The following is a 25485-nucleotide window of genomic DNA, read 5'->3' on the forward strand; positions in this document are numbered from 1 at the left end:
CCATGGAGACTGTCACTCGACTGCCAGAAGATCTGAAGCCACTCCGCACTGCAACGGCCGGACAGTACATCATAGCTTTAATGGTCATTATGGCTCTTTATTACTAGCGTTACCAGTAACGCCCCCCTCTTGATGTACCTTAAACCCCTTGTAACGTGGGCTGGCTGGGGTCTTGGCGCACTCTATATAAGCCACCCCCCTCCACAGGCACAGGGGTTCGTATCCCTGTAAACACACACATACATAATCCAGTCGACCGCCTCCGGGCTCCGAGACGTAGGGCTGTTACTTCTTCCGAGAAGGGCCTGAACTCGTAAAACTCGTGTGTACAACTTCGCCATAGCTAGGATCTTGCCTCTCCATACTTACCCCCATATTCTACTGTCAGTCTTAGTACCACGACAGACGCCACGTCAAGGAAGAGCTACTCTTGCCGCTGCCCCGGTGTGTCGTGAGGAGGAGCACCGCTCGCCGCCCCGGCGCTTCGTGAAGGAGGAGCTCCGCGCGCCACTGCCCCTGCCCAAGGCGCGCAGTCTCCTTCTCTACTACCTCGGCAGCGGCGACAGTTGTTCGTCCTCCCGAAGCGCCATGACAGCGCAGAAGTACGCCGGCCAGGAGCAGCGCCGGCGGGACAGCCGCCATGCTGCGCGCTGGTCCATGTTTGCGGACTCGGATGGCCCCACCACACATCGCAGCGGACCTGGACCTGGCGTATGCCTGGGGCCTGGACCACCCGGTGACGCCGTCGGAGAAGACCAAGCGCCATCTCCACCACCTCGACGAGGAGAGGGCCAGGTACGGCTAGGAATGGTCCCTCGCCGAGATCAACGCAGCCAATGACGCCTCCTCCAACGACCGCCCCCTCTCCCCAAGGCCACGTCCTCGATGACCGCGGCCACACTTCGCACGGCGCAGGAGGAAGCGGAGAGGATCATCCGCGAACATCAGGCGGACGCCGGGAAGCCCTGCCGCGACGCCACCACCTTCCGTCGCCCGAAGCCCGACGACGCCACCATCGCCGGATCAGGCGCCGATGACGGAGCAGGAGCCGCCAGCCAGTCCGACATGGCCTACGAGATCACCGTCAAGTATAGGATAATTTAGTGTTTTATGTTAGGGTTTTTAGTTCAGCAGGCGAAAATATCGTCCGGTTTTATGTACAAATTATACTAGCTTCGATGAACCGCCTTGTTTATATCAAAATTCGCCCGATTTGATCAAATTTCTTCCGGTTAGTTTGAGTTGTTGTGAAAATGTATGCGGCTAAGGTTCGATGGCGTCCTTCCGCATCCGTGGACTCCCCCCCCCCCCCCCCCCCCCCCCCCCCCCCCCCCAGGATTTTTGTGGGTTGCCGTTGGAGATGCCCTTAGTGCATCAACCAATCTAGTGCAGCCTGCATAACCCACGCACCACTAGTAATAGTGCAGCCGATGATGCTTGTCTAACAGAAAGACATAAACTACAGCAGTGTATCTATAGCCGATGATTACTAGCCAGTGTACAAAAAGACACAACATTCGGTAAACTCAACGTTTTGCTTGCTTTCTTGCTCATTCGGAAAGACACAAGATTCAGTGTACAGTGAGAGAACCCTCAAAATTCTGAAACATGATGAACTCAACATTCGGTAAACAATGATGCCCATTCAGTAAACTCAACAGGATTACAAACTACTGCTTAGTTTCTTGCTTTCTGCTGTTTTGCTTGGAAGACTTGCCTGGCACAAAACAGAAATAGGTTGATTGTCAGTGAGACGAACAATAGAACTAATGCATTGGCATAATCGAAAATATTGTAGACAGATGGCCATGCTCACATATTTGAATCCAGTTGGTAAATAATTACTTGTGCAAACCAAATTTAATTAGAGCATGAGGTTTGGAGATCGTTTCTCTTCTAGGATGTGAATTCAGAGTTAATTCTGTACTTGGAAATCACCATATGAATGCTTGACTATACTATGTCTTCACAAAAGGCAGTTTAGTTAGCAGAAGAGCTTTGAATGAAGTGTAGTAGGATCTTATATTTTAACTCGTGTATATCTTTCTTTTTATCGGCTGCTGTATAATTTGAAAGGTTTGCACTCGTTCTTGAAGTGAAAAGGATGTGTGGTTTAATATGGCTACTACCTCAAAAAGACTTTTACAAGTATGACTAAGATTGATATGGACAGTTAAACTTCTCACATATTTACCTGTTAGGTGCGAAAAGCAATTAAGTTCAGAACACCGGTCTCCCCCTCAAGCGTCGGGCATTATACTGATTCCAATCTTACTATTTTCCAAGTTAGCTATTAGTTTGACAATTTCCCAGCAGCTTTAAGAAGGCATATAGAAAACTAGAGTAAGATACGAGATAGAAATCTACTGTATGTTGTGCAAGTTCCCGAGCAATTGCAATGAGATGATCAAGGAAAGAGAAAGCTGTCAAGTTGTCGCTCTGCGAATAATTAGCAAAGTTTACGGTCTGATCAGCTGCATAAATCTGCAATTGTTTTCTGAATGGATTGACATGACAGGAACTTTATGACAATTGACAAGTACCCCAACATGATTGTATGCTTTTAGCACTAACTAGGCCCTATCAGAAGAATCTGAACAGTGCCCTGAAAAAAGGATTCAAAGGTTCCGTTCTCACTGGACTCAAAATACCTGCATCCTGGTTCTCACTGGATTCAAAGGTTCAGTTCTAACAAACCACCAATACCGCCTTGTTCATTTTTCTAAGACTTGTGCCTGCAGCATCGTTTGTTTCTACAAAACAAGTTAGTCAAGAATAATATCATTTGACCACTGAACCATCACATAAACAAGGTTGCTTTCTGAAAACAGACACTACATAGGCAATTCACACTACAGGAGTTCAGAGTAATTCTTAAGCATGTAGTGGCATTTGATAAAAGATACGTATTTGCTAAAGCATTTATAGGTTACATCTTTGAGTGCCGTTTGAGGCTAAAGCATGTGTAATTGAATTTTTTTTAGGCCATTAGCATTTGAACAATTCCATAATTCTGATGGGAATACCTTGGTGAGGATCTTGATGTGGCTTTCACTCGTAGTTGCAGCTAGTTCCTCTTGGGGCCCTTCATTCTTGGAGGATCTTGATGGGGGCCTTGCGGATGTGGACGGCGACCGAACAACAGCTCCAGTGTTCGAGGGAGGCAGGGGAGGAAGACCATCTTCAGCTTGGGAGGGACATGGTGGAGAAACGGCTGACCCAACTATGGGGCAGCTTCCACCGGGGTGCGTGAGGGAGTCGGTGGAGGAAGAACATCCACGCGCGCCGCCGACCGTACCATCAGGGCCGCCGAGTAGGTGTGCACAGTCCCGGGTAACTCCGTCTTGATTGCAACTTCCATGGCTCTCGCTTGATCTAAAATTTGCACATAGAACAACATAGTTATCTCGCTTGATCCTGCTTTCCTCATGACCTTGTACTCGGTAGGTAAATTCTGGATCGTTCCGCTGCATCTCTCTGAACACAGCTAGTGTCTTATTTACATCATCGTCAGCCTGGTCTCGACTTATCCGGCCACACAGATTGCGCAGCGTCCGCTTTGTGAAAGGCACATTTTGGGTTGAGCCGAAAAGCTGCCAACTATGTTGTACACCTTGTTCAAGTTCACATTGTTCGCCCTAAGCTGCTTCACCAAATCCTTTGTGCACACATCTACTACCTCTGTACCGAAATACTTGTAGTTGGGGGAAACTAGTACAAGTTCCCCCAACTACAAGTATTTCGGTACAGAGGGAGTATGTGCTTGTGCGATGGCCAATGAACTTTCTCACCGCAAGTAAGAGACAACGAATGGTTGTGGCTTGACCGGTGTTAGCAATGAACCATCATTGTCTGCAGCTCTAAGTAATCTGATCATTCCATTGCATTCGCACTGGCAAGACCGGTTATTCTGCTGCTCAGGCTTCCCCTACAATATTTTTTTTCTCTGTGTCAGATTTAGAAAATGAATTCCCGTGCAAGCAATATGTTAAAAATATGCCAAATCTTAATTATTTTTTCAGGTCTTAAGTGTTAACCGAGCATCCACAAACGATCTCCTGCATACACTTTGTCCGCTTGACGTTCAGCCGGCTCTTGCCATATCGTATACCAAATCCAAGATCCCAAGAATACAGGTTATAGAAATCGTATGCTTCCCCAAGTGAGTCAAAACTCATCCCCTACATTGTCTGAGGGTTTATCAGCGTACCTCCTGATTGTTTCTTCTAATAGAGTGACTCTACCTGGACAAGGGTGCCCTATCCGGAGGGGCACTTTCACTCTTAACCCAAAATTGAATTCACAGTTTTGAGATGATGCAATCCTTTTACATATAACAGTGGGGGCGTGATTTTTGTGTATCAGCACATTTGGATGTCCTGATCTGCCCACAAAACACTATGTACAGGGATGCTAATTACACGCATGGATGACGACCAAAATCAGGGGATCAACTAGTTGACAGTAGTAAAAATGTCCCCCAGACATCTATCGACATAGGCGCTGAAAATCAAAAACCATGGATCCAGAGAGAAAGAACACCCATGGTGCCTCTGGAAGGTGGACTCTGACGGACTGGTTTGGCTACTGCTTCCTCTTGCCAGCGGAATCTCTCTGCTCAACAGCGCAGCTGAGTTGCCCAACCACACCCGCACACAACGAGTCGGCGTGTGCCGGTGCCGACGGCTCGACAGACGTCAACACCAATGGATCTGGCTGCTCAACATCCGCAATGACCTCTCTGGAACCTATGGCATGTTTAACAAATCAAAGACCACCCATTGACTTTTTTTGCTCGCGCGTCTTCGGATCGAATTGAATACTTAGAATAATACAGTGGAGAAATTACCTGTCAACCGGATCCAGCAGAAATTCGAGCCCGTTGTGGCGTAGGTCTGGAAACTCCGCCATACTGCTCGCCGCCGCCATTGATTCGCCTTCCGCCATCGAGCTAGGAGGGGATGGAGGAGAAGGGCTCAATTGAGTAGATGGGGACCGAGATGTTTCTGCTGCCCTACACTTCATCCGCCGGTCAGCATTCACTGTACCTTGACGGCGATGTTTTCGTAGCAGACGGCGCGCATACGTTTCTGATCCTCCGCACAACTTTTCATTACGGAGGCGAGCCACGGCTCGGCTCGTCACCTTAACCTGAGCTTCAAAAAACGAGCCCGCGGGCTACCGTACATCACTGTTCCTTACAGTATAGCGTCAGATCACTGCATTTTTTTACACCCGTATATGCTGAGACTGACCCTCTAGCCCAGATCCCTAGAGATGGACCTAGGACTAGGATAACATGTCCAGATGCTACCGCTACCAGTAACGCCGCTCTCGAATCTTAGCAGCGAAGTTTCAGCAAACAATCTAGCGACATCATTTTATTTGGCAACAGATGCAAAAGCTTTGTCTCATTCATTAATTAAGAAATAGAAACAAGAGTTCAAAAAAGGAAAAAAAGAGACTACAACAAGGTCATTACTCTGCTGGTATAATTTGCCACCAAATTTTACCCCGCAATTGGCCAAAGGCTAGTGACATGATTTCATCGACGCCATGTGTATATACACAACTAAACGATTATCGTGGGTCTTAGCATGTGTAAAGGCTTGCAGCCAGCATGGTCATTGGTCCTCTTTGAACACCATTACGACGGCACAGACCGGGCAAGACTGGCTTCTCTCCATCCACGCGTAGATGCAACCAAGATGGAAATCATGGTTGCATTGCAGCAGTATCTTCGGATTCTCGTAGTCATACTCCTCAAGGCATATCGGGCAGTCATCCTCGTCACAATCAACACAGACTTGAGTTCCCCTGGGTTTCCCCCCTCCCGGCTGAGCTTCCATTGACGGTCCATCAGCCTTCTCATCACCATCGCGAGTCGATCCGGTGTCAGCATTGCTTCTCTCTCCGAGCAGAATAGATTTCTCCGTGTGATGTCTGAACCGAGGATCATCGTAAGGTAGAGCCCTAGGAGGGGGGCGGAAGGTGTTCAATGGATCCTCCTGCCCTGAGCCGGTGGAGGCCTCGGGAGGAACCGGCGCAACCCGTGTGTACGCTCTGGCTGGCCATGGCAGGCAGGCGCAGCAACCCGGCGCCTCGTCATCGTCGTCGGGACCGCACAGGCAGCACAGGATGGACCCCATCTGGTTGGCCGAGCTTCGTCTTCTACCCTGCAGACCAGACGGAGGAACCAGCGGTACGGGCCTTCTAGAGTTCTAGCTAGTTCAACCTATCCTCGGACTCCCTCGCTCCACGGCCGCCGAGCACAAGCACTTGGAAGGCCCGATCGGTGGCAATTTATCCAAGGGTTGGAATCCGATTCTGGCGCTTTGAATCCGGTTTAGGTTCCTTTCCTCCCTCCCTCTCCGAAGCCGGACCGCGGTGGAAGTACCTTGGTCGATCATCATGCGGGCTAGCACGAGGACTATCTAGTGAAACCACAATAGTCCAAGGTGTCCTTTGCAAAGTTATAGACTAAGCAAGACCACATCCGACGTGGACTATCTTTGCACTGGAACGCACAGTACAACAACCATTTTTTTAGAATCAGTACAACGACTTCTGAGAGAACTACTCCTTCCGTCCGGAAAAGCTTGTCCCTCAAATAAATGTATCTAGCACCAAGTTAGTGATAGATACATTCATTTGAGGAATAAGCTTGTGACAAGCTTTTTCGGAGGGAGGAAGTACATGGGTAACTAAACCGCATGTATGCCCAAGTTGTGAAATCATCGAGGTAATCTCTACTGAGTTGATTTTGTCGCCTCCACCTCCTATCCGTTTTTCTCCTCCCACGTTCCCCTTTCCCCTTTGTTTCCCAGATAGGTTCTTTTTATAACCCCAACCAATGCCGCACAAAACAAAAACAAACATAAATATATTAACTTAGAATAATCTAAATCAAGTGGATATACTTTCTTAAAATCACATCCTGCATTAAATCAATCAACTGAATCAATCTTATCAAAATCTCAACTAAGGCAAAACTTTCCTTGCCTTATTCTACCCATACCCCATCAAATTAAATATTACGAAATTTGATGTATGGTATATATCTTACAAAATTGATGTAGAACACCTACAGTACGGCCATTTTTATCCATTTCTCCGGACGGATGGAGTACTATATAGTCTTTCTACGCTCTGTCCCCAGGGTCACGGAGACACCTATTCGCTTGCTTTTCTTACTCTCGAAGAAAGAAAAGGCAACCTCATCACCGCCAGGAGTCTCCTCCGTTGCCGACCTCGGTCGTCGGTGGTGAGGGGGGTCGCCGGATCCACGCGCGTGGATCATTTTTACTCTCATAGTTTAGGTTTTTAGGCTATTCATTGTCTTGGCTTCAACGACGGCAATGGCAGCGCTCAATAAAGTTTCTTCAGATCCTACTTCGACGAGGTGATAGGTTCTATGGTTGGGGATGAATTTGGAAATCAGTCTGTTTGGGCAAGGATGACGTGGCAGCGACGACATCCTCGTGGTGGACATGTGTCCTCGGGCTCCGCCGTTGCGACGACGTTTGCTCCAGCACCGAGGCGGAGCTTGGCAGGTAGTCCAGGAGTGGATGCAATTTATTGTCTGCATCATTGGCATCTGAAAGATGGTGGGTTGTGTGCCGACTTTGTGGTTTGTGGATGACAGGTATGATTTCTCCTCCGGCGTCTTAGTCCTATGGGGGTGCCAGATTTGGAGTTCGATAGCGTGTCCGGGGTTTCGCCTTTGGTGAGCCACCTTAGAGGTTCACAAAGCTGCATACCAGCGATGGAGGCGCATCGAGCTCGGGGGTGAAGGTGATCCATCATTTTTCTTCCTTTGATGGCTGCTGTGGTGGTGCTAGAGGCATGTGACAGACGTTAGTGTCAAGCTCAAAGGATTCTTCGGTCTTGATTATATTTTTAGTTCTTGGCTGGTGTTCCTTTGTGTAAAGGCTAGTGTTTTGTTGTCTTTCAAGTTTTGCCAGATCGGTGGGTACATGACTTGTACTCCCTCCATTTTCTTTTAGTCTGCATATAAAGTTTGGTCAAAGTCAAGCTTTGTAAAGTTTGACTAACTTTATATTAAAAAATATTAACATTCACAATATGAAATGAATCTTATCAGATGAACCATCAAATGTATTTTCATACCATATAGTTTTAGTATTGTAGATGTTCATATTTTTTGATATAAATTTGGTTAAAATTTGTGTAGTTTTAGTTTGACCAAATTTTACACGAGTAGAAAGAACAGAGGGAGTACTATGATCTTTATGATATAAATGAGACACGTATTACCATGCACATGGAGAGAGAGAGTAGTATATAGTCTTTTTTTTTGGAAAAACTTTCGATCTATTTATCTTCAATCATGACAGTACAATGAACACCAGAAATGATCAAAATTACATCCAGATCCGTAGACCATCTAGCGAAGATTACAAGTACTGAAGCGAGCCGAAGGCGCCGCCGTAATCGCCCCTCCCACATCGGAGCCGGGCAAAACTTGTTGTAGTAAACAGTTGTAAAGTTGTCGTGCTAAGGCCCCCATAGGACCAGCGCACCAGAACAACAACCCTGTCGTTGAAGAGTAGTTTAGATTGGAAGGATCCAACCCGAAGACACATGAATGCAGATGAACTACGACCAGATCCAAGCAAATACACCATGGAAAGATCCACCGAAGACACACCTCCACACGCCCACCGATGATGCTATAAACACACCACCGGGACCGGGGCTAGGCAGGGAGAATATTATTCCATCTTCAAGGAGCCGCTGCCGTCTCGTCTCCCTGAGCAGGACACAGACCCTAATATAACTCAAAGAAACATATAAAAACTTAGTAGGTACCTAATTAAATATAAATTTGTACTATGTTAAAAGTTCTTTTTGATATCTAGTTTTGTCAAACAAACAATCTACCGAATGCATGGAGTTACTCAGATAACAGTAGAGCATGTGCTCGAGATGGCATATGTCTCATGATTTTCACGTCTCTAGCTACACAAGGTCTCCCCATCCCGCTCAATAATGTTTGTCGTGGAGTTAGAGCAACTCTAGCAGAATCGCTATATTGATAGCCTCCACACGTGTATGAAGCGTGCTCCATAACACAAAACAGAGTACACTTCATAAATTATGACGATTCTAAAAAGTATGGTGAATCTACTAGAGTGTTTTTTCTTTTGTTAGAATCGCCATATGACGATTGGGTCAGTATGGCGACTCCGCTAGAGTTGCCCTTAGGGCAACTCCATCGGCAATCATTAAATATACGGTGTTGAATGTCCATGAAAATCTGGTGGGGTGCCGGCCACTCAACGCAATACCTCAAAATCTCTCACATTTCAAACACGAAATTCAAACGATGGCGGGTCCTGCGGCTCTTCTTCGTTGGCCGAAACGACGGTTGGTGGCGACGCAAGCCCTAAGCGGCGGACATGCTTGACTTCTTGCCACCGGTGGCGGGAAGCACGGGAGTGACGGTTACGGGCCGCGCCAACGGTCACGTCGGGATGCCTTCCATGGCATCCCGGTGGGTGTCAGGAGGGGATTCGGGTTCCCGCTACAACGTTTTCCATTTTGGGTCCGCCTTTAGTGGATTGGTATATTTACCAATTTCTAGCAAATTTAGGCTATAGTCAAAACTTTTTGGTCCCCATGCAGACTTTGGTCTGTTGTTGAAGCTGTTTATTTTTTGCTCAAAAGAACAAAAAAGGAATCTGGTTTTTGTTTCGGCCGTTGAAGATGCTCTTAGATTTTGCCTCCAATGCAGCGTGAAATCGAAGGCACTGGTAGAGAGCAGATCGAGCAAAGCTGAGTGGGTGTCCCCCTTCCCCGAGATAGATGGCGCCGTCTGCAGCCATAGACGGCCTTCGCCCAACACCGGCCGTCCTGTCCCCGTGGATTGCTGCTCATATCATACGTCTGGCCAACGAAAGACAACACACAGACAGGGCCGACACCAGCAACGTCGTCGCAGCACCACCAGACCAGTCGACCGTCGCTGGCGCTGCCAGACATGGTATTTTATCAGTTGGTTGCGGCGTCCCGGTCGCAGCCGCACGGCAGCCACTAGCAAGTACGGATCCGTGCTGAGAGGGACTAGTAATTCCGCACACGTGCTGGTCTAGTCAGCACAGAAAGATAATAAAACCCTATAAATTTTAAAAAACATACTGTGTGTTGTACTGATGTACTGTACTTTTTTTCTTTGTCTATATCTACTGTATATACAATTATACATGCAGTTCTCCTGCATGGTTTGAAAAAACAAAGGTGGTTAATGTTTTGAAAATTTGACTAGACATATTCGGGGCAGAGTAACAATCATATTTTAAAGGATAAAAAACATCGGAGAACCAAAATTTATTTTAAAGGTACCAAGGCCCTAATCCTTTTCTTTTGACAGGCCAGGGGCCCTAATTATGAAGAAGACAAGAGATGGAAGAAAACAAGAGCAGGAAATCTCCTTCAGCATCCAAGGAAACACATGCTAGCACCATTCTCCAACACAAGATAATGCAACTACGCATTCCGAACCAACAACCCCAGATAATGCGATTCAACACGATATCATGTTGCTTGCATTATACAGTTCTGGACAGGATGGCATACCAGGGCCTGATCATCGATGTCCACTGGAGTGTTAACGGCAGCTCCTCCGGCTGAGATCGATCCACTGCCAAAGCTGGTTTGCCTTGCTTCCGAAGTTTCATCGATGCACGAGCTGCCCAGCTCACCTGCAGGTGAAACCCCACCAGATCTGCATCACACTGAAGCCCTTCGTAGATCATGAGCATTGAGCGGTCAGGCTAGGCTGTCTGCACAAGTTTCAGCCGCAGAAGCACAAAAACAGTCCCTGTTCATGTGCAGTAAGCTTGAGCTGCTAGATTGACAAGTTGATTGGGCTGGCTGAACAATTATTTTTGCTTGGGATAAACGGGCTAGGATGGTCACATCATGTTTACACGACCCACAAAATTTCTGAATTATTTCCACTGCAGTATCAGAATCTAGACTAAGCTAAGGATGGGCGGCTCAAAAACTGAAAATTTCCTACAGCCGCATAATTTACAAGTTGAGAAACTTATTCAGGGAAGGGGAGCTCCCCACTGTCATATTCTCACTGCTTCAACTGTCAATATTATAACATCTGCCAAGGCACACATGGAATCATCATCCGTGCGGTGAAGCGACCTGCATGACAAATGGAGTAAGCAAATTAATGTACTGGACAACAGTATCGGAGGCATGCCGAATGTATGGGGATATATCTAGGTTTGAAGTTAAACTGTTTGACCAAAAAGAGCCATGGTGCTCTCAAGTGTCACCACAAACTTCTAAAATCGTACCTCGACGGAGGTACTCAAAGAGTAGAATGAGAATCGCATTCGGCAACCAAAAAGCGAAAAGGAAAATGACGGTAGCCAGCGATATTTTATTTAGGAAATACATTTTGTCACGAGCTCATTTATGACTCATTTTCCATTATGATGAAGTGGACAAAATGAACAAGAGATCAAGACTTGGCTTATCATAGTCCATCTTGAGCAGCTTAGAGAAACAAATAACGGCATCAGATCAGCGATCCCTTAACTCACACGGTTAGCTCACGTTGGTGCTCCAACTCTCAAAAATCAAAATGCACATTTAGCTCATTAAAACTTGCCAAAGGGGCTCATTAATGGTCCAAATCATGTCGAGCTATCCCTGACCCCTTACATGGTCAAACGAATTTATCCACGTGGCATCCTAGTCAGCATAAGCCCACATGTCACACTCCTTGTTCTCTCTATCCTGAGTATTCTCACGGCCTCAAGCCGGACGCTGGCGAGGCCATGTTGCCCCATCGCTAGAGCACTGGTCCCTTGGCGCACCCCTATGCCACACCCGCCGACTGTGACCTCCCTCCATCCGCCACCTGTCTCATCTAGGCTGCGTCATCCTGCAGACGTTCCATAGGGCACAGCGGCCCCTCCTCTTACAGCGGCTTTTCCATGCATATATGGTCACAGGGCCATCCTCAGTGCCTTCCCTGTGCATTGCAGTGGCACCTCCTTTCCTTGATGTCTCTTTGATGGGATCAGATGACGGCTTCTCTCCTGGTACGCACATGGGCCACAACGCCGAGCTGCAGCAGTCTAAACTGTGAGAAGCATAGAAGGTGCCACCATAAAGGCCTGTGTCCACGCCTGTGTCCATACAACCTCAGCCATCGGGTCGTGCTCCTCCTCTTGTCCTGAATATGCAGAGATTCTACACTGAAGAACATGTATGTGTGGATGATGGGGCATTGGCTCTGATTTCTCCTCCCCCCATCGGTTCAGAGACAGATTTATTTGAGGTTTTCTATGTGAGATGATGTCCGTGGATTTGCTTGGTTTCATGGTTGTTCCCCTTTAGTTTCTTCTCTAACCATGAATGAGTTCTTTGATGCGTGAGTATGTGGCTTGGCTTGAAACTATGCGCTATCCTGATTTGGGAAGCTTCCGAATGTTTCCAAAAACTAGTTTTTGATAGAGGTTTGCTGGTGCTGTTTGGTTGGACAGCTATCGTGGCGCTAGAAATGGTGGTGCCAATTGTGGCCATACAAAGTTGTTACACTAACGCATGCCTATGGTGGCAGCGAGAGCGTAGAGGGGGGTAGGGTGGTGATGATTGGCGGCAGTTTGTCGGTGCTGGGCTCAAGGCCTGTATCTGGATGAGCACAGGAGAGATGAAAAAGATTCGCTGGCATGCAGGCACTGCCAACTAGGATGTCATGTGGTCACTATCTACATGTCACATACTCCCTCCTTTCCGGTTTATTGGGCCTATCTCATTTTCTTGGTTTTTTCGTTTTGTTAGTCCAACTTTCATTTCTCTCCATCACTTTTTTACATTCCGAGGCGCATTAAACTGATGCATGCAAGAATAAAAAAACCCCGACCAATGCATGTAACCATTTCTACTCATTTAGTGGCCACACATGCATGCACCGTAGCTAATGTAGATTAAAGCTTGAGTAGTCTTGTAAAGTACGAGATACGTTCCTCCACTCAAACCATCGACCTTGGTTGATGAGATTTCAGATTTGAGCCCTCTAAACCGGAAGCGAGGGAGTATACAGTCAACACTAGCCCAACACAATTTGGACCTCCGGTGAATCCCTTTAGCAAGCACATGAGTCAATTGTGCAATTTCAGAGTAGAAGACTAAAGTGAGCGCATCATGCAAGTTGAAGCACTGCAGATGCATTTTAGTACATGAAGAATGTTAAATCATGTTGTTGTACCTTCATTAGGAGCTTCTATGAAATGGGTTCTCATGCATATTGGAAAGCGGTGTGTCCTGCATTTGATCAAGAACTTATATCAGCGACAATGAATAAATGAAATCCATTTTCCACATAAGAATGTGAGAGTTGAGAGTTAATTACTTGAATCCTTGCATTGATGCTTTGGAGCCCATGGTGATTTGCAGAAGGTACAGAGACATTTAATGATGACCTGTTATCGTTTGCTGCATGGCCTTGGCTGTCTTCATCTGTAGACTTGGCAGTCCTTCTCCATCGCTTCAACAGATATATTTGAGGCAACTCCTTGATATTTCTGTAATCGAGCACCTTCAACATGTGACAGCATGGAATACCCATAAACTCAAACTTCTTACAAGTGCACATACAAGAGTTATCACTTGAGTTGAATCTAACAAAGTGTTCCTTGGGCCTCTCAGAAGGAGCAACTTTGTAGTCAGAAGTTGTTCCGGCCTCTCCACAAGTGAATAACACAGAGTCCATAAACAGTTCAAACTCTTTACGAAAGATCTCAAACACCACTGGTGTGTACGTATGGGAAGTTTGCTTTAACATCTTGGCCGGGGGTATTCTTGGATAACTTTGACTAGCTTGGAAGTCAGCTTGGAGCTCAGCGTAGCGATGCTCATCTACTGCTCTTTCATAGTGTTTGAAGAAGGATAGCAGATCCAGTTGAGGGCTCAAGAATTTCTTCAAAATGCTACTAAAACTCTCAGCTTGAAGGGAACTTATTATGTCAGCACAAAATATATGCCTATCATATGCCAATGCCCATCTTTCCCTTTCGTCAAACAGTTTAGATAGCCACTCATTATGTCTAAGATCATACTTTTCTAGCATACTTCTCCAAGCAAACACGAATTCTTCCTCTTCCTCATAGCCAAAGACACATTTGCTAAAATCCTTTGCAAATGTCTTTGAACCTTGGAAAACTTGATTCAGGTGCTTAACAGAATTCTGATATACATGCCAAGCACAAACTCGTTGAGCAGTATTTGGCCAGGCGGCTGCCATTGCACTACTCAACTGAATCGATTGATCTATTAAAGCTACCGCTGGTTGTTTTCCATGCATTGCGATCTTAAAACTCTCAAACAGCCACTTATATGACTCAAATGATTCATCATAAAGCATAGCTGCACCAAAGATAATTGTTTGTCTGTGATGATTCACACCAAGGAATAATGCCAATGGCCTGCCATATCCATTTATCTTGTAAGTTGTGTCTAGACATAGTACATCATCAAAGTAGGTGAAGTCCTCTCTAGATTTTGGGTCTGCCCAAAAGAAGTTGGTTAGTTTGTCATCCTCATCAATCTGCATGGTATAAAAGAACGAGGGGTTATCCATTTGCATAGTCTGCAAATATTTTAATATGGCTCCACCATCACCAGGTTGCATTGCCTTCGTGCGCTTTGACCGGAGATAATTCTTGTAATCTGCTGGGAGGAGAGAAACACTTCGAAGGAAACCAACTTGTCTCACAACAAGATCACCAGTTGCTTTTGTGGTTGGTGTCACTACGGAATCATCTGACAGTTCTGCTTCCCCAGACTGAAGTTCTGTCAATATCCTTTGTGACCTTAACATATGCATCGTCGAAGGAGGGGCCAGCTGATGATTGTGCTCTGCTTTAAAATCAGTGACCCTGTATTTACACTCTGGTGTGACTTTAATGATCAGCCGTGCTGGACAGCCAATTCTTGTATCCAACCTTGGTTTCTTTGCCTCCAACGATTTTTTATCCCTGTTGTAACCCTCTCTCGAGCATACAAAAGTCCTTACTTTGGTAATATTTTCAGAAGATTTATGTGACGTGCTTTTTCGAACACTAAAGCCAACATGCCCAGCATATTTATTGTAGAATTCATATGCTTTTTCCTCGCTCTCAAATTCCATGTCCACCTCAGGAACAAGCTTAGCAAGTGAAGCCTCATCTATAGGTGGTTCAGCTTCTATCATTCTTCTCATTTTACCCTGGAGAAGTAATCATACTAACTTCAGTAAAAGGAAAAATACATTTAATTGTACCAGAACTTTATCTGCACACAAAACAGGATGAAAATGGCAAAGATATCAGCATGCTAGGGCCAACATGTTAAATTTCAAGACTGACAGCAAATCTGCTTCTTTTTTTTACTGGTACCAAGCGCCATAAGGTGTTCGAACATGGTAAACTAAACACTGGATCAGGAATTCCTTTTTGGAAACGTGTTAAAATTGCACAAGGGTAGCAGGAAGCCAAACAACTAGACACATGGAACTGTTACAGCCTTACAGGTAACACGGTTCCTTGTAGCCACTGATTTTAACATAATTCCCAGAAGTTTAACTTTCAGCATTCAAGGGGAAGGGTAGTTCTTACGCAGCATAAAACTTGCTATAAAAACAGCAGCAATAACACCGTTACGGAAAATTGGAATTGGCTAACCATATGTTAGCTCTTGCCTGGCTACTACAATATCTCTTAGGAGTTAGGTTGACGTTGCGAAAAGACTCACAGAATACACAACACAAGAAAACGATTATAGGATGATTAACTCAGGACATAAGATTGCGGTTTCACCTTCCTGTAAGCGATGCCACAAGCATTGCAAAGAGTTCTCGGGCCATCAGGGCCACGTCGCATATGCGGTGTCGCATTACCCGATATACCACATCGCAGGCACCTAGTCAAATAGCAGAAAGTTGTCAGGATGATGTTAAGTGCAAACATACAGCTGAACTGAAGCCACTTCTGCAACACGAGAAGCAAAAGCAACTGAACTTGAACAAATGGACTGTAACTGTTTGTTTCATCAGCATCAAACTGTGATAGCATCACCAACGGTGAGCAAGCAAGTGATAGCGGAAGCACTTGGGCAAGCACGTACCGGACGTGGCCGTCGAGGCTGTCGTCGGCGGCGTTGTCGCGGTGGAGCTCCAGCTCCTGCTCCGCCGGCACGGCGGCGTACGGGTGCATCTCCCCTCCGCCTCCATCCGAGGCCACCAGCATGTGCATCATGGCATCACCACCCTGCCGGCGGCCACACTCATATGAAGAAAATTCACCAAAGACGCCGGAAAAATGGGGAAAAAAATTAGTTGAATTTGTACCTTGGGAAGCGCCGGCGAGTGGTTCGGTAGGAAATTTCGTACGAATTTTGGAAAACCTCTTGATTTGTGGGAATCGGAGCTAGGGTTTGGAGCCAAGCAGATGAGCAGGGTGGGGATGGGGAGGGGGTGCTGGGATCCGATGCGGCGGCGCGGTAGGTGGCCTCGTGTGGTCTCATCCGACACCCGACACGTGTACGCTCCGGATCTCACATGGGCTCACCCATTCCCCCTCCGTGCTCACTCTGATACATGGGCCCACGGCCCGTGGACCCCGCCCGTCATAAGCCTCTCTCCCCCCACAGCCGAAACCGAAGAACCCGAGAAGCGAAGCCAAGGGGACAGCAGCGGGCGAGAGAGGCAGAGAGAGGCGAGGAGAGGACATCGCCGTCGCCATGAGCGCCCTCAAGTTCTGCAGCAAATGGTGAGCGGACAGATCCATCCTTGGCATTCGTCTCCGATGTTTCCTCCCCGGTGATCCAAGGATCTAATTAATGGTCGTTTATTAATCTCAAATGTATTTTTGCTGCGTCTTTTTTTTTTTGCAGCGACAACATGCTGTATCCGCAGGAGGACAAGGAGATGCACACCCTCCTCTACGCCTGCTCGAATTGCCAGCACCAGGTGGTTGCCTTGTCCCGTGCCAGATGATGAAATTGTATTGTGTTTGGATTTGGTTCTTCATCCTCGGGACGAAACCCTAGGTTCGGTTGGGGATTGGGGTTTGCGGTGCTGATCTGGAAGGGTATGTTAGGTTGAACTCGTGGGTTTGGTCAAGGTTTAGTGATCCGGTGACTGATGGTGGCTACGGGATTAAGGTTTGGTGGCACGTTATTGATAAGTTTGTGATTTGTTGGTTTGTTCTGGTAGAGCAACTGTAGCAGAGTCGCCGTATTGGCAGCCGACATAACACGTATGGAGCGTGCTCCATAATATTATGGAGGCTGCCGAGGCAAAGCGCCAACTCCGAGTCTGTCATATTGCGGCCTCCATGTCTTTTTCTTTTCTTTTCTGTTTTTTTTTGGTTGCATCAACTCATTGTCCCACACTCAGTTTGAGGGATTGAAACTCTAAATTGAGTCAACATTCGTTACAAAGGTCTTGCATAGGTGGAGAAAAGTCGATTAGCGACATTTTCACATTATAGGTGTTCATCCCATTTGTGCCCCGTGCGGCCGTCGAGGTCGGGGACGGCTTTCTCAAGGGGGGCAAGGCCCAATATGGCGTTTTTTGTCTCCTCGAATGTCACCATATTGGCATCAATTGGCGCCATTTGGCTCGCTCCCTCTCCGCTACAAAATCCGCCTGGGCCTCCTAGTAGGGTCGCTCGACAGCCGAGATCCTCCCTTTACTGTTTGCCATCCAGTTGTCATTAATTCTGTTTATCCCACTTACCTGAAGGTTAAAACCCCGCCTATATAAGCTGGGCTGTGGCTAGGTTGCGTTTATGATTTTATTCCCCATTTCTACCATGATGGCAAGAATATCTACAGATACAATTACTCTATGAAATCAATGGCCCTCTTGATTTGGCCTTATAAATGCTTGATTCCACTGTGAGATCTCTCGATTTACTCTCCAATTAGGTAGGATTGCTGCTGGGATCTGGCACCATTGTTCTAGAATAAATATAGGAAGTGATTTTTTGGCCCTTTGTAATTGTTTTCTGATGCGTCTTGATCTTCTTTGTGAAATCCTCAAGAATTAAATCAATACAATGAGCTGCACAGAGTCCATTTTTTTTTCTCTTTTCCATCAACGACTCACCAGCTGCGTTATAGTTAGCTGCATCTTCTGTTACAACTTAAACAAACATTATCTTTTTCTACTTTCCCAACAATATCATCTAACATTTCAAACACTTTGTCGGCTGTCTTAGAAATGTCAGAAGTATTGACAGGAGAGAAAGACCGTACTTTTTGGGCCATTCACTAAAAAGTTGCATATGGATCTTCTCTTTCTATCCGTCCAGCCACCAGACATTATTGTACACCCTGTCTTCTTCCTCTGTTCTTTGAATTCAGATAGCAAATTCTTTGTTCTCTTAACGTCCAGCTTGAGAAATTTTACCCTCACTTTGTGATATGATGGAGGTTTAAAACCTTTACTGTATATTTCAATCATCTTTGCCATTCTGAATCCTTGACAACATTAAAATGAGATAGAATTGTTATAGAGGACCCGGCAAATTTGGGTGCAAACCTCTTCTCTCTCTTCGTTTTATGTAATATGTTGTTTGAGCATTGCGCTTGTTAGCGAAGCGATTTGTCACAGCCTCATCTTCAATGTTGTCAGCTGGAGTATTCTCTTTTATGCATCTGTTTCCTCCATTTCTAAGTTGAACTTCCTCTTCTTTGCATCATTTTTTTCTGCTTGGATTCCCTAAAATTTTGAAGAACTTTTTTCGAACATCATCAGGTACTTTTTCACAATGCTCAACATTAAACCTAGTCCTCGCCAAGTGATGCTTCAGTCTGTAAACACCCCATTTAATAAGAAGGCAATATTTGCATCTAATTGTCTTCTTCTCATGATCGATTTCATTTCCATGGTCCCAGCCAGGGCCAGTCCGATTTTCACGAGCATTCGTCCTTGTAGGTTTACTACTTTTGGTAGGGCAGTGGCTGACTTTTCCGTTATATAAATATAAGATTTAGAAGAGTTAGCTACCAAGCTATCTAATTATTTAATCTAGTAGTGTTCATACTAGTAGCTAACCTGTGCAACGTATCAAGGATGCCCCTCAATGTTTGATGGCTGTTGCTTCACTCGTATCAAGGGAGAGTCTGCTCGGGATGACCATGCATGGGAGCCTGGCAGTCTACACTCGTCAAGGTCGGCGTACGTGTTGCCGGCGGCCTACAAGCCGACGAAGCCGCTAGAGAGACAAAAAATGAGATTGGGAGACAAGCACAAGCAGACGACCAGCACCAATGGAAATGAATTTAGGGTATTAATACAACTGCTGCATGCTAATAATCTACCATAGAGCATAGATGGATGGCCGAGTTTGAAAGAAAACTGAGTCGCTCAGAATCTGGATTGGCTCGCGATTTCACACGACCAGATGCGTGATTCAATCCCCCAAACTTGGATTTAGACTGTGAATCTCTACTATTTAATGGGAGTCTGTACATCGTTCATCCCCCCAGGGCCCCACCTACCGAAGGATCTTCCCATGATTCTCTATTTCCTTTTACTGACCGCAACCCCATCCAGTTTTGTAAGTGTCGATTCAATCAAATCTCTTTCCTTTCTTAGGATGCACTCACGTGTCTCCCCGGCAGATCCACTGCCATAAAAAGTAAATCAAGCATCAATAAAAAATTGTCTCCTGCAACCCCAGCCGGTCCACTACCATACATGGCAAATCAGTCTATCTACACTTCTACATCTACTCTACACTACCTAAAAAAGGCATAACGTTCCCATTTCGCTCAATCTTCGTCTGCCTCCAACCCATGCGTAGCGCACCAAGAAAACCAGGGGGAAACCGGTCCGCTACAACCCATTCACGCACGCCTCCCCTCTATTCCCTCTACACACTGGGTCTGTTTCTTCAAGGTCAAGTCTTTGTTTTTTAGAGAAAGAGAGGTAGATGGGTTGGTGGAAGAGGAGAAATCATTTAACGGTACATCAAACCGACAATACAGCCTAATGTACATGAGTATTCTAAATGTATATGTTAGACATGATTGATGTAACCATTAGAATGTGTATGCTCCTGTTGCAACGCATTGGCAATTAGCTAGTATTAGTAATACATGGACTACATGGACCTGAGCCATATGCATTGAAGCCCAACCAAAAAAGCCCATGTGATTTAAGGCTTATAATCAAACCCTTCAGCTTTTGACCTGAGCTGTATGCATGCCTTTTGTTTTTTCCGTTTACTCTGCCCATGACCTAGAGCCACATTTTGCTCAGCGGCTCAGATCATACATCGATCGATCTTTGGTTTTCTGATCTCATTGGTCCATGGAGTCGCCAAGGCCGAAGGCCGAGGATACATGGACGATTCTGCAGCACTATCATGCTACGGTGCTAACCCCAGGCCCGTTCCGTCTCTATTCTTCCTATTGTGTCTTGATCAAACACTAGATTAAAGGTAATCTATATCCACATCTTAACACTAGTAACCAGTGCCATCTTTTGATGAATTTAGTTCATCTAGTATGGTTAATTAGTTCCCCAACAATGATTAATTGTGCCGTACCACATGGATTAATTTTGTTGGCCGTGTATAATGCATACATGAGAAGAGATTAATTTACTGATTGGATAACCTATATAGGGGTGATGCCCCACGGTGACCTGAACAGAGGCCTCAAGGCCGAGTTGTCATCAGTGTGCAGATCCCATCGTCATACACGCTGTATGTCTCCCGTTGGCTGGTTGCCCTTTCTTAGTTTTGTTGTACCTTAAGGATGAAGGAATTATGCCTTAGTGTATTATAATTTCTTCTTCGCGCCCCTCATGTTTGAATCTTGGCTCCGCCCCTGGAAGAACCAAGTTCCCTTCCGTCTCACGCCTAGATGGCTGCCGGAGATGGAAGGAAATGGCAGCCTTACCGTAGAAAGAGAGAGAAACCCTAGCCGCCTTTGTGTGGGGGAGTGGAGAAAGGACAAGGGGATCGCGTCTCCCATGTCGGCTTACTTGATTTTATCTTGCCAATAATGTTTCCACAACAACATATCTTGATATTAGCCTCTGAAAAGAAAGTTTTTCTATCTTTTCTTTCAACTCAGGGGAGATACGGCCGTGAAGCAAAACCAGATTGCTGTGCCATATGAAGGATAGCTATACTAATTCGGTATATACTCAAAAACACATTCGGTACAAAATTGACCTAACTCTTCGATATATTTCCTGCTGAATATCCCTGATCCCTTTTCCCGATGGTCTGGAGAAAGCAGCAATCAACATGACTTTCCTAATCCCCCCTTCCTTTCAGGAAGAATGTGAAATTATTTTTCCTTAAATGGGAGCAGAGCATGGAAACCAAAGTGGCTAATTTTTGAATTAAATAAAAAGCAAAATATACAAACTCTGAAATCAATGCTATAATTAAGCAATTGTTTTCTTTTAATATCCTTTTCAAATCTCAAACTCAAGGGAGAAATTTGCTTCTTATTTTTTTAAATAAAGATTGACGAAACAAATAACACTTAAAGAGTTGCTCCTTACAAGAACAAAACTGAGGTGACTGTCAGTTATGTGCACAAGATGTTTTCTTTTGTGTGGTGATGGTTGAGTTTTTTTTTGTTGTTGTGTGGAGAAAGGACAAGGGGATCGTCTCCCAAACGCTTAATTTGTAAATGTTTGATCCTTTTAACATCTTATAATTTTTTATCATGAGTTTTCGCATAGACTGACTAATAATTGACATATGCTGAAACCACTGACAGGAGATTGCTACTGATACTTGTGTGTACAAAAGGGTTCTTCGGAAATCTGCTGATGAACCTAAAGACACCCTAAAAGACGCAGCTGCTGATGCGTCTCTGCCACGCACCAGAAGTGTTAAATGCTACAACTGTGGCTATCCAGAAGCTGCTTATTTCCAGGTCTGTAAATGAGCGTTGCTCACCTCCCTGTTGTTTGTCTCTGCAGTTGTTGCTAAGGGTTGCAAGTACCGTCTGTAGAGGTAGATGTTAGTAATACCAAACCATGATCATGTGTTGTTTTCCTGCATCCTTTTCTGTTGATGTACATTTCGATTTATGTCGCTCCCTGATCTGCAGGCCCCGACGAAGGGAGAGCTTGGCCTGACCCTGTACTTCATCTGCTGCAGCCCTACCTGTGGCCACAGGTGGAGGGACTGACTGACTGACTGACAAGGGGGGAGCCCTCCCCAGAACGGAGTGTTCGTTCTTGGCACTGAAACTTGACTGGCCCTGTGTTGCTCATGACTTGCGTTTGTCTTAACTTGTTAGCTTGTGGTATCTGTGTTCCGAAGTTTAGGGCAACTTCATCAATGTGAACTTACTGCTTCTGAGCTTGTTCTCTTCGATCTATATAATATATACTAGCAAAAGGGTCCGTGTGTTGCAACGGGAGAGAAAGAACATAATCTCCAATGGCCATGAGAACATTTTGCTGCATCACCAATAACACTTTGGCGAACAATTTGTTCAATCTCATTAACACTTTATTAAACATTTTTTTAAATCATGAATTTTTTTATTTTCCAAACATTTGTTTTCAAACTTTCAAACCTTTTTTGAATATGCTAACATTTAAAAAAAACATGAACATTTTATGATTTATTAAATATTTTATTTAAAAATTATCATTTATTTAAATTTTAGGAACTTTTTTGAAGTACCACAAGGAGAGAAAAAAACAAAAAAGGGAAAAAACGAAATTTAAAAACAGGCTGCCCGCACATGGACTGGCCCAAACGGCCGCGCTCGTCTTCTTCCAGCGTGCAGTATAGGAGATCCCTACTGTGTGGGCTGGCCAAGGCGGGGGCCGGGATTCCCCTGCGTGATTTTTTTGTCACTTATAGGTAGCATTGGTGGGTAATATTTTGCAATTTTGAGGGCAATTTATGTGATGTACCGTCAGAAGCACTAATGACTTTATTATTAGGGAAAGAGGCATTACTTCATCTAGAAACAAAAATCAAGAACAATTTTTTTGAATTAAGTAAAAACATCAGCATCTCTGTTTACTTTCGTTATATCATCAAAACTGATGCTAGATTTGTTAATACAACATAATAGTAGTACAGATGGCTTGAGCTTCCAAAGTGTACATACTGTACCCAGCCAGTGCAACAGACGTACATAACACTAAAATTACAAATGAAGAGTGTAAAAATAGAGGTTCAGACAGTCAACAAATCAGTCAACTTTTACTTCCACGACTATAGAGCTTTTATATTATCATAACACAAGTTAAAACTGGCCATTGGTGGATTGCCAAGTAATAACACTATGATGCCAATTTACCAAAACCAAGCACCAGGCAAAGAACATCTTGTTATAAGCTAAGAAACACAATGCTCCATGCATGTTCACATTATCACTTTACGTGGGCTTGACTGGCTCACTGATGGGAATTTTATTTCTGGAAGCTTGTGTTAAGAGTTAAAAAAAAAAAAAAAGCTGAGCTGCATGTGTGAGCATACAGAAAAGAGCAGAGGCGAGAGACGGGTAGACTGGAGTGGAGAGGAACGTACTTGGGCGCGCGCGGCTTCTCGGAAGGGTCGGGCAGCGAGGCAGTGGTGAGAATGCTACTTTGGCTAGGCGACATCTTCAGCTTCGGAAGAGCGTTTGTCGCTGCCGCTGACATCTTCGACATGATCAGGCGGGTGCCACTGCCACCCGAAGCTGGAGCCGCCGGCTTGGCGGCGCTGACTGAAGAGGATCAGGCCGAAGCATCTGACCTCAATCAGGCGGGAAGAAATGAGGAACCATGGTCACATGAATAACTACCGTATGGCCACGATCAACCGGAACCTCATGAGGAAGTCATAGAGGCGGCCGGTGCCCAAGCCTCCCTGGCATCGATTTTGGCAAGGATTTGTTTGAAGCTTGAAGCCAAGAAAATCACAGGGACGGACCAAGCTGATTACAAACCACCTCAATTATATCTCAATCCCTGCGCCTCATCGCCACCCCATCCCGGCAACCCTCCACGCCATGCTGTACCCAAGGGCTCTTTCTACCACATGCTAGATGCCGAGCTCGGGTGCTGCACGCATGAGTGCACCGCAGCCGTCCATGCATGGGCCGGCCGGCCGGCGTGCGCCGCATGCAGATCGAGACCGCATCAATTCCAACAATATCGTGAGGGTAGCTGAGCTATTTCTGCATGGTCAGCATCGTTGCCCCATCTACCTTTTTTCAGTGGATATTCCATTACATGCAGCCTCACCTTACCAGCGAAATTGATGCCTATTGGCTGCGCCTGGACGATGGAACCACCGCACGGGGTGAAGTAGCGGGCTTGGCAAGAGAGGTGGCGCCGGGGACAGCTCAACGGCCGTGCTTGGCGAGGTGTGGTGGTAACGGGGACGACTCATCCACGAAGTCGAGGTGCAGCTCTTGCGCGTCTTCACGATGACGGCCCTGTCCCGATGGTTAAGGAGGTCGCGAAGTCACAGCGGCGGCTGGGGCCCAAGCCTCCTTGGCCTCCATCCGGGAGTGTCAATATGATTCAGATCGGGACATAGATTCCTGTGGGTACCGAGATGATAGCTTCGGTTTGAGAAAATAGGGTTGCCAATCCAAACGCCACGTAAAGGCCCAATTAACAACAGAAGGAAGCTCCTATCAGGCGACCCCGACGCTAACAGGGCCCAGTTGGGTGACCCAAACACGTGATTGACAGAACACGTGATCGACGTATGGAGCACTACGAAAGCTTTAGGTAAAATAGTACCACCTCGGATTTAGAAAATAATATAGGTGAAAAAAACCAAAAGCGTAAATTCACGAGAAAAAGTGTATTGTGACGGTGAACCTACAGAGTCAATCCGTGCTTTATTATTAGTGAGAGATATATGATGTTGGTTTGACCTTGAAGAGTTCTTAGGATGCGGTGGCTGTGCATCTTCCCTGTTTCATTACCTAGGCACTTATCAGGTCTCATATTGATTTTTGTCCTTGATTTCTCCTGATTCTCTGATGATTGGACAAGACTCAAAATTTGCGTCATCTTCCTGATTCTTCCCACTGAAACTTGGCTGGCTCCGTGGAGTAGATGCACATGCCTGCAGTTAGTCATTCGGAGTACTGGTTGCGAAGTTTGTGATGACTTTGCTGCTGTGCAACTTGAACGCGACGAGGACTTTTTTGCGATGCAGTGCATTGCAGCTTCCCTGTTTAAGTACCTAGGTACTGCCTTTGAGCGCTCAGAGTGATTCTCTCCTTGAATTCTCCTGATTTGCTTCTTTCTGGCAAAACTGGAGTCTTTGCTTTTTTTTAACCGAGGCAAAAGATTTGCCTCATATATTAATTAAGGGGGAATAGAGTTTGAAATACACACCGTAACTGAAAAAAAAGAAGAAGAAAAGAGTGTGTTACTCTCCCGGTATGATGTTGCCCAATTTCTTCGCCCCGGCGGTTACCCAAAGGATGGCTTCACTCTTGATGTTGTTGAGC

General features: G+C 45.7%; 3 protein-coding genes across 7 annotated transcripts; 1 reads left to right on the forward strand and 2 right to left on the reverse strand.

The window, feature by feature from the left end:
• Positions 1-1516: 1516 nt before the first annotated feature.
• LOC109761128 (uncharacterized) lies at positions 1517-6149 on the reverse strand. 5 transcript variants are annotated; one of them, XR_012202059.1, is made up of 4 exons: positions 4850-5585; positions 3027-3375; positions 2652-2735; positions 1517-1717 (listed from the first exon to the last, which is right to left on the reverse strand). XR_012202059.1 is itself a non-coding variant. In XM_073508209.1 (4 exons), exons 1-4 carry the CDS (start codon positions 6147-6149, stop codon positions 2570-2572), a joined length of 1008 nt encoding a protein of 335 aa, XP_073364310.1. In that variant the 3' UTR covers positions 1517-2569. The 5 variants fall into 5 exon arrangements, 1 of the variants encoding a protein (XP_073364310.1); XR_012202057.1 differs by having other exon boundaries at positions 2652-2753; positions 3027-3928; positions 4850-5570; XM_073508209.1 differs by lacking the exons at positions 2652-2735; positions 4850-5585 and adding exons at positions 3792-3928; positions 5664-6149 and having other exon boundaries at positions 1517-2605.
• A 4186-nt stretch (positions 6150-10335) lies between these two features.
• Positions 10336-16503, reverse strand: LOC109761127 (protein FAR1-RELATED SEQUENCE 5). The gene is made up of 6 exons (XM_020319922.4): positions 16376-16503; positions 16153-16295; positions 15846-15948; positions 13403-15256; positions 13259-13314; positions 10336-11181 (listed from the first exon to the last, which is right to left on the reverse strand). The coding sequence occupies exons 2-5, from the start codon at positions 16281-16283 to the stop codon at positions 13264-13266; spliced, it is 2139 nt and encodes a 712-aa protein (XP_020175511.1). The 5' UTR covers positions 16284-16295; positions 16376-16503; the 3' UTR covers positions 10336-11181; positions 13259-13263.
• Positions 16504-16587: 84 nt separating this feature from the next.
• Positions 16588-22409, forward strand: LOC109761126 (DNA-directed RNA polymerases II, IV and V subunit 9A). Its single transcript, XM_020319921.4, has 4 exons — positions 16588-16796; positions 16921-16996; positions 21781-21939; positions 22117-22409. The coding sequence occupies exons 1-4, from the start codon at positions 16768-16770 to the stop codon at positions 22195-22197; spliced, it is 345 nt and encodes a 114-aa protein (XP_020175510.1). The 5' UTR covers positions 16588-16767; the 3' UTR covers positions 22198-22409.
• The last annotated feature ends 3076 nt before the right edge of the window (positions 22410-25485 follow it).

The sequence above is a fragment of the Aegilops tauschii genome, chromosome 2 (assembly GCF_002575655.3).
Source record: "Aegilops tauschii subsp. strangulata cultivar AL8/78 chromosome 2, Aet v6.0, whole genome shotgun sequence".
Classification (NCBI taxonomy): domain Eukaryota; kingdom Viridiplantae; phylum Streptophyta; class Magnoliopsida; order Poales; family Poaceae; genus Aegilops; species Aegilops tauschii.

What these genes read in the sequence shown, in the direction of transcription:
- LOC109761128 (XM_073508209.1), bottom strand. Translation starts at nt 6,149, where the DNA reads ATGGGGTCCATCCTGTGCTGCCTGTGCGGTCCCGACGACGATGACGAG. An exon ending in TTCGTTGTCTCTTACTTGCG is followed by an intron (nt 3,376 to 3,791) that starts GTGAGAAAGTTC and finishes TGCAAATTTTAG; the next exon opens with ATCAAGCGAGAGCCATGGAA. An exon ending in ACATCAAGATCCTCACCAAG is followed by an intron (nt 2,606 to 3,026) that starts GTATTCCCATCA and finishes TCCTTTTTTCAG; the next exon opens with GGCACTGTTCAGATTCTTCT.
- LOC109761127 (XM_020319922.4), bottom strand. Translation starts at nt 16,283, where the DNA reads ATGATGCACATGCTGGTGGCCTCGGATGGAGGCGGAGGGGAGATGCAC. An exon ending in GTGGCATCGCTTACAGGAAG is followed by an intron (nt 15,257 to 15,845) that starts GTGAAACCGCAA and finishes TTACTTCTCCAG; the next exon opens with GGTAAAATGAGAAGAATGAT. An exon ending in GCATCAATGCAAGGATTCAA is followed by an intron (nt 13,315 to 13,402) that starts GTAATTAACTCT and finishes GATCAAATGCAG; the next exon opens with GACACACCGCTTTCCAATAT.
- LOC109761126 (XM_020319921.4), top strand. Translation starts at nt 16,768, where the DNA reads ATGAGCGCCCTCAAGTTCTGCAGCAAATG. An exon ending in CTCAAGTTCTGCAGCAAATG is followed by an intron (nt 16,797 to 16,920) that starts GTGAGCGGACAG and finishes TTTTTTTTGCAG; the next exon opens with CGACAACATGCTGTATCCGC. An exon ending in GCTCGAATTGCCAGCACCAG is followed by an intron (nt 16,997 to 21,780) that starts GTGGTTGCCTTG and finishes AACCACTGACAG; the next exon opens with GAGATTGCTACTGATACTTG.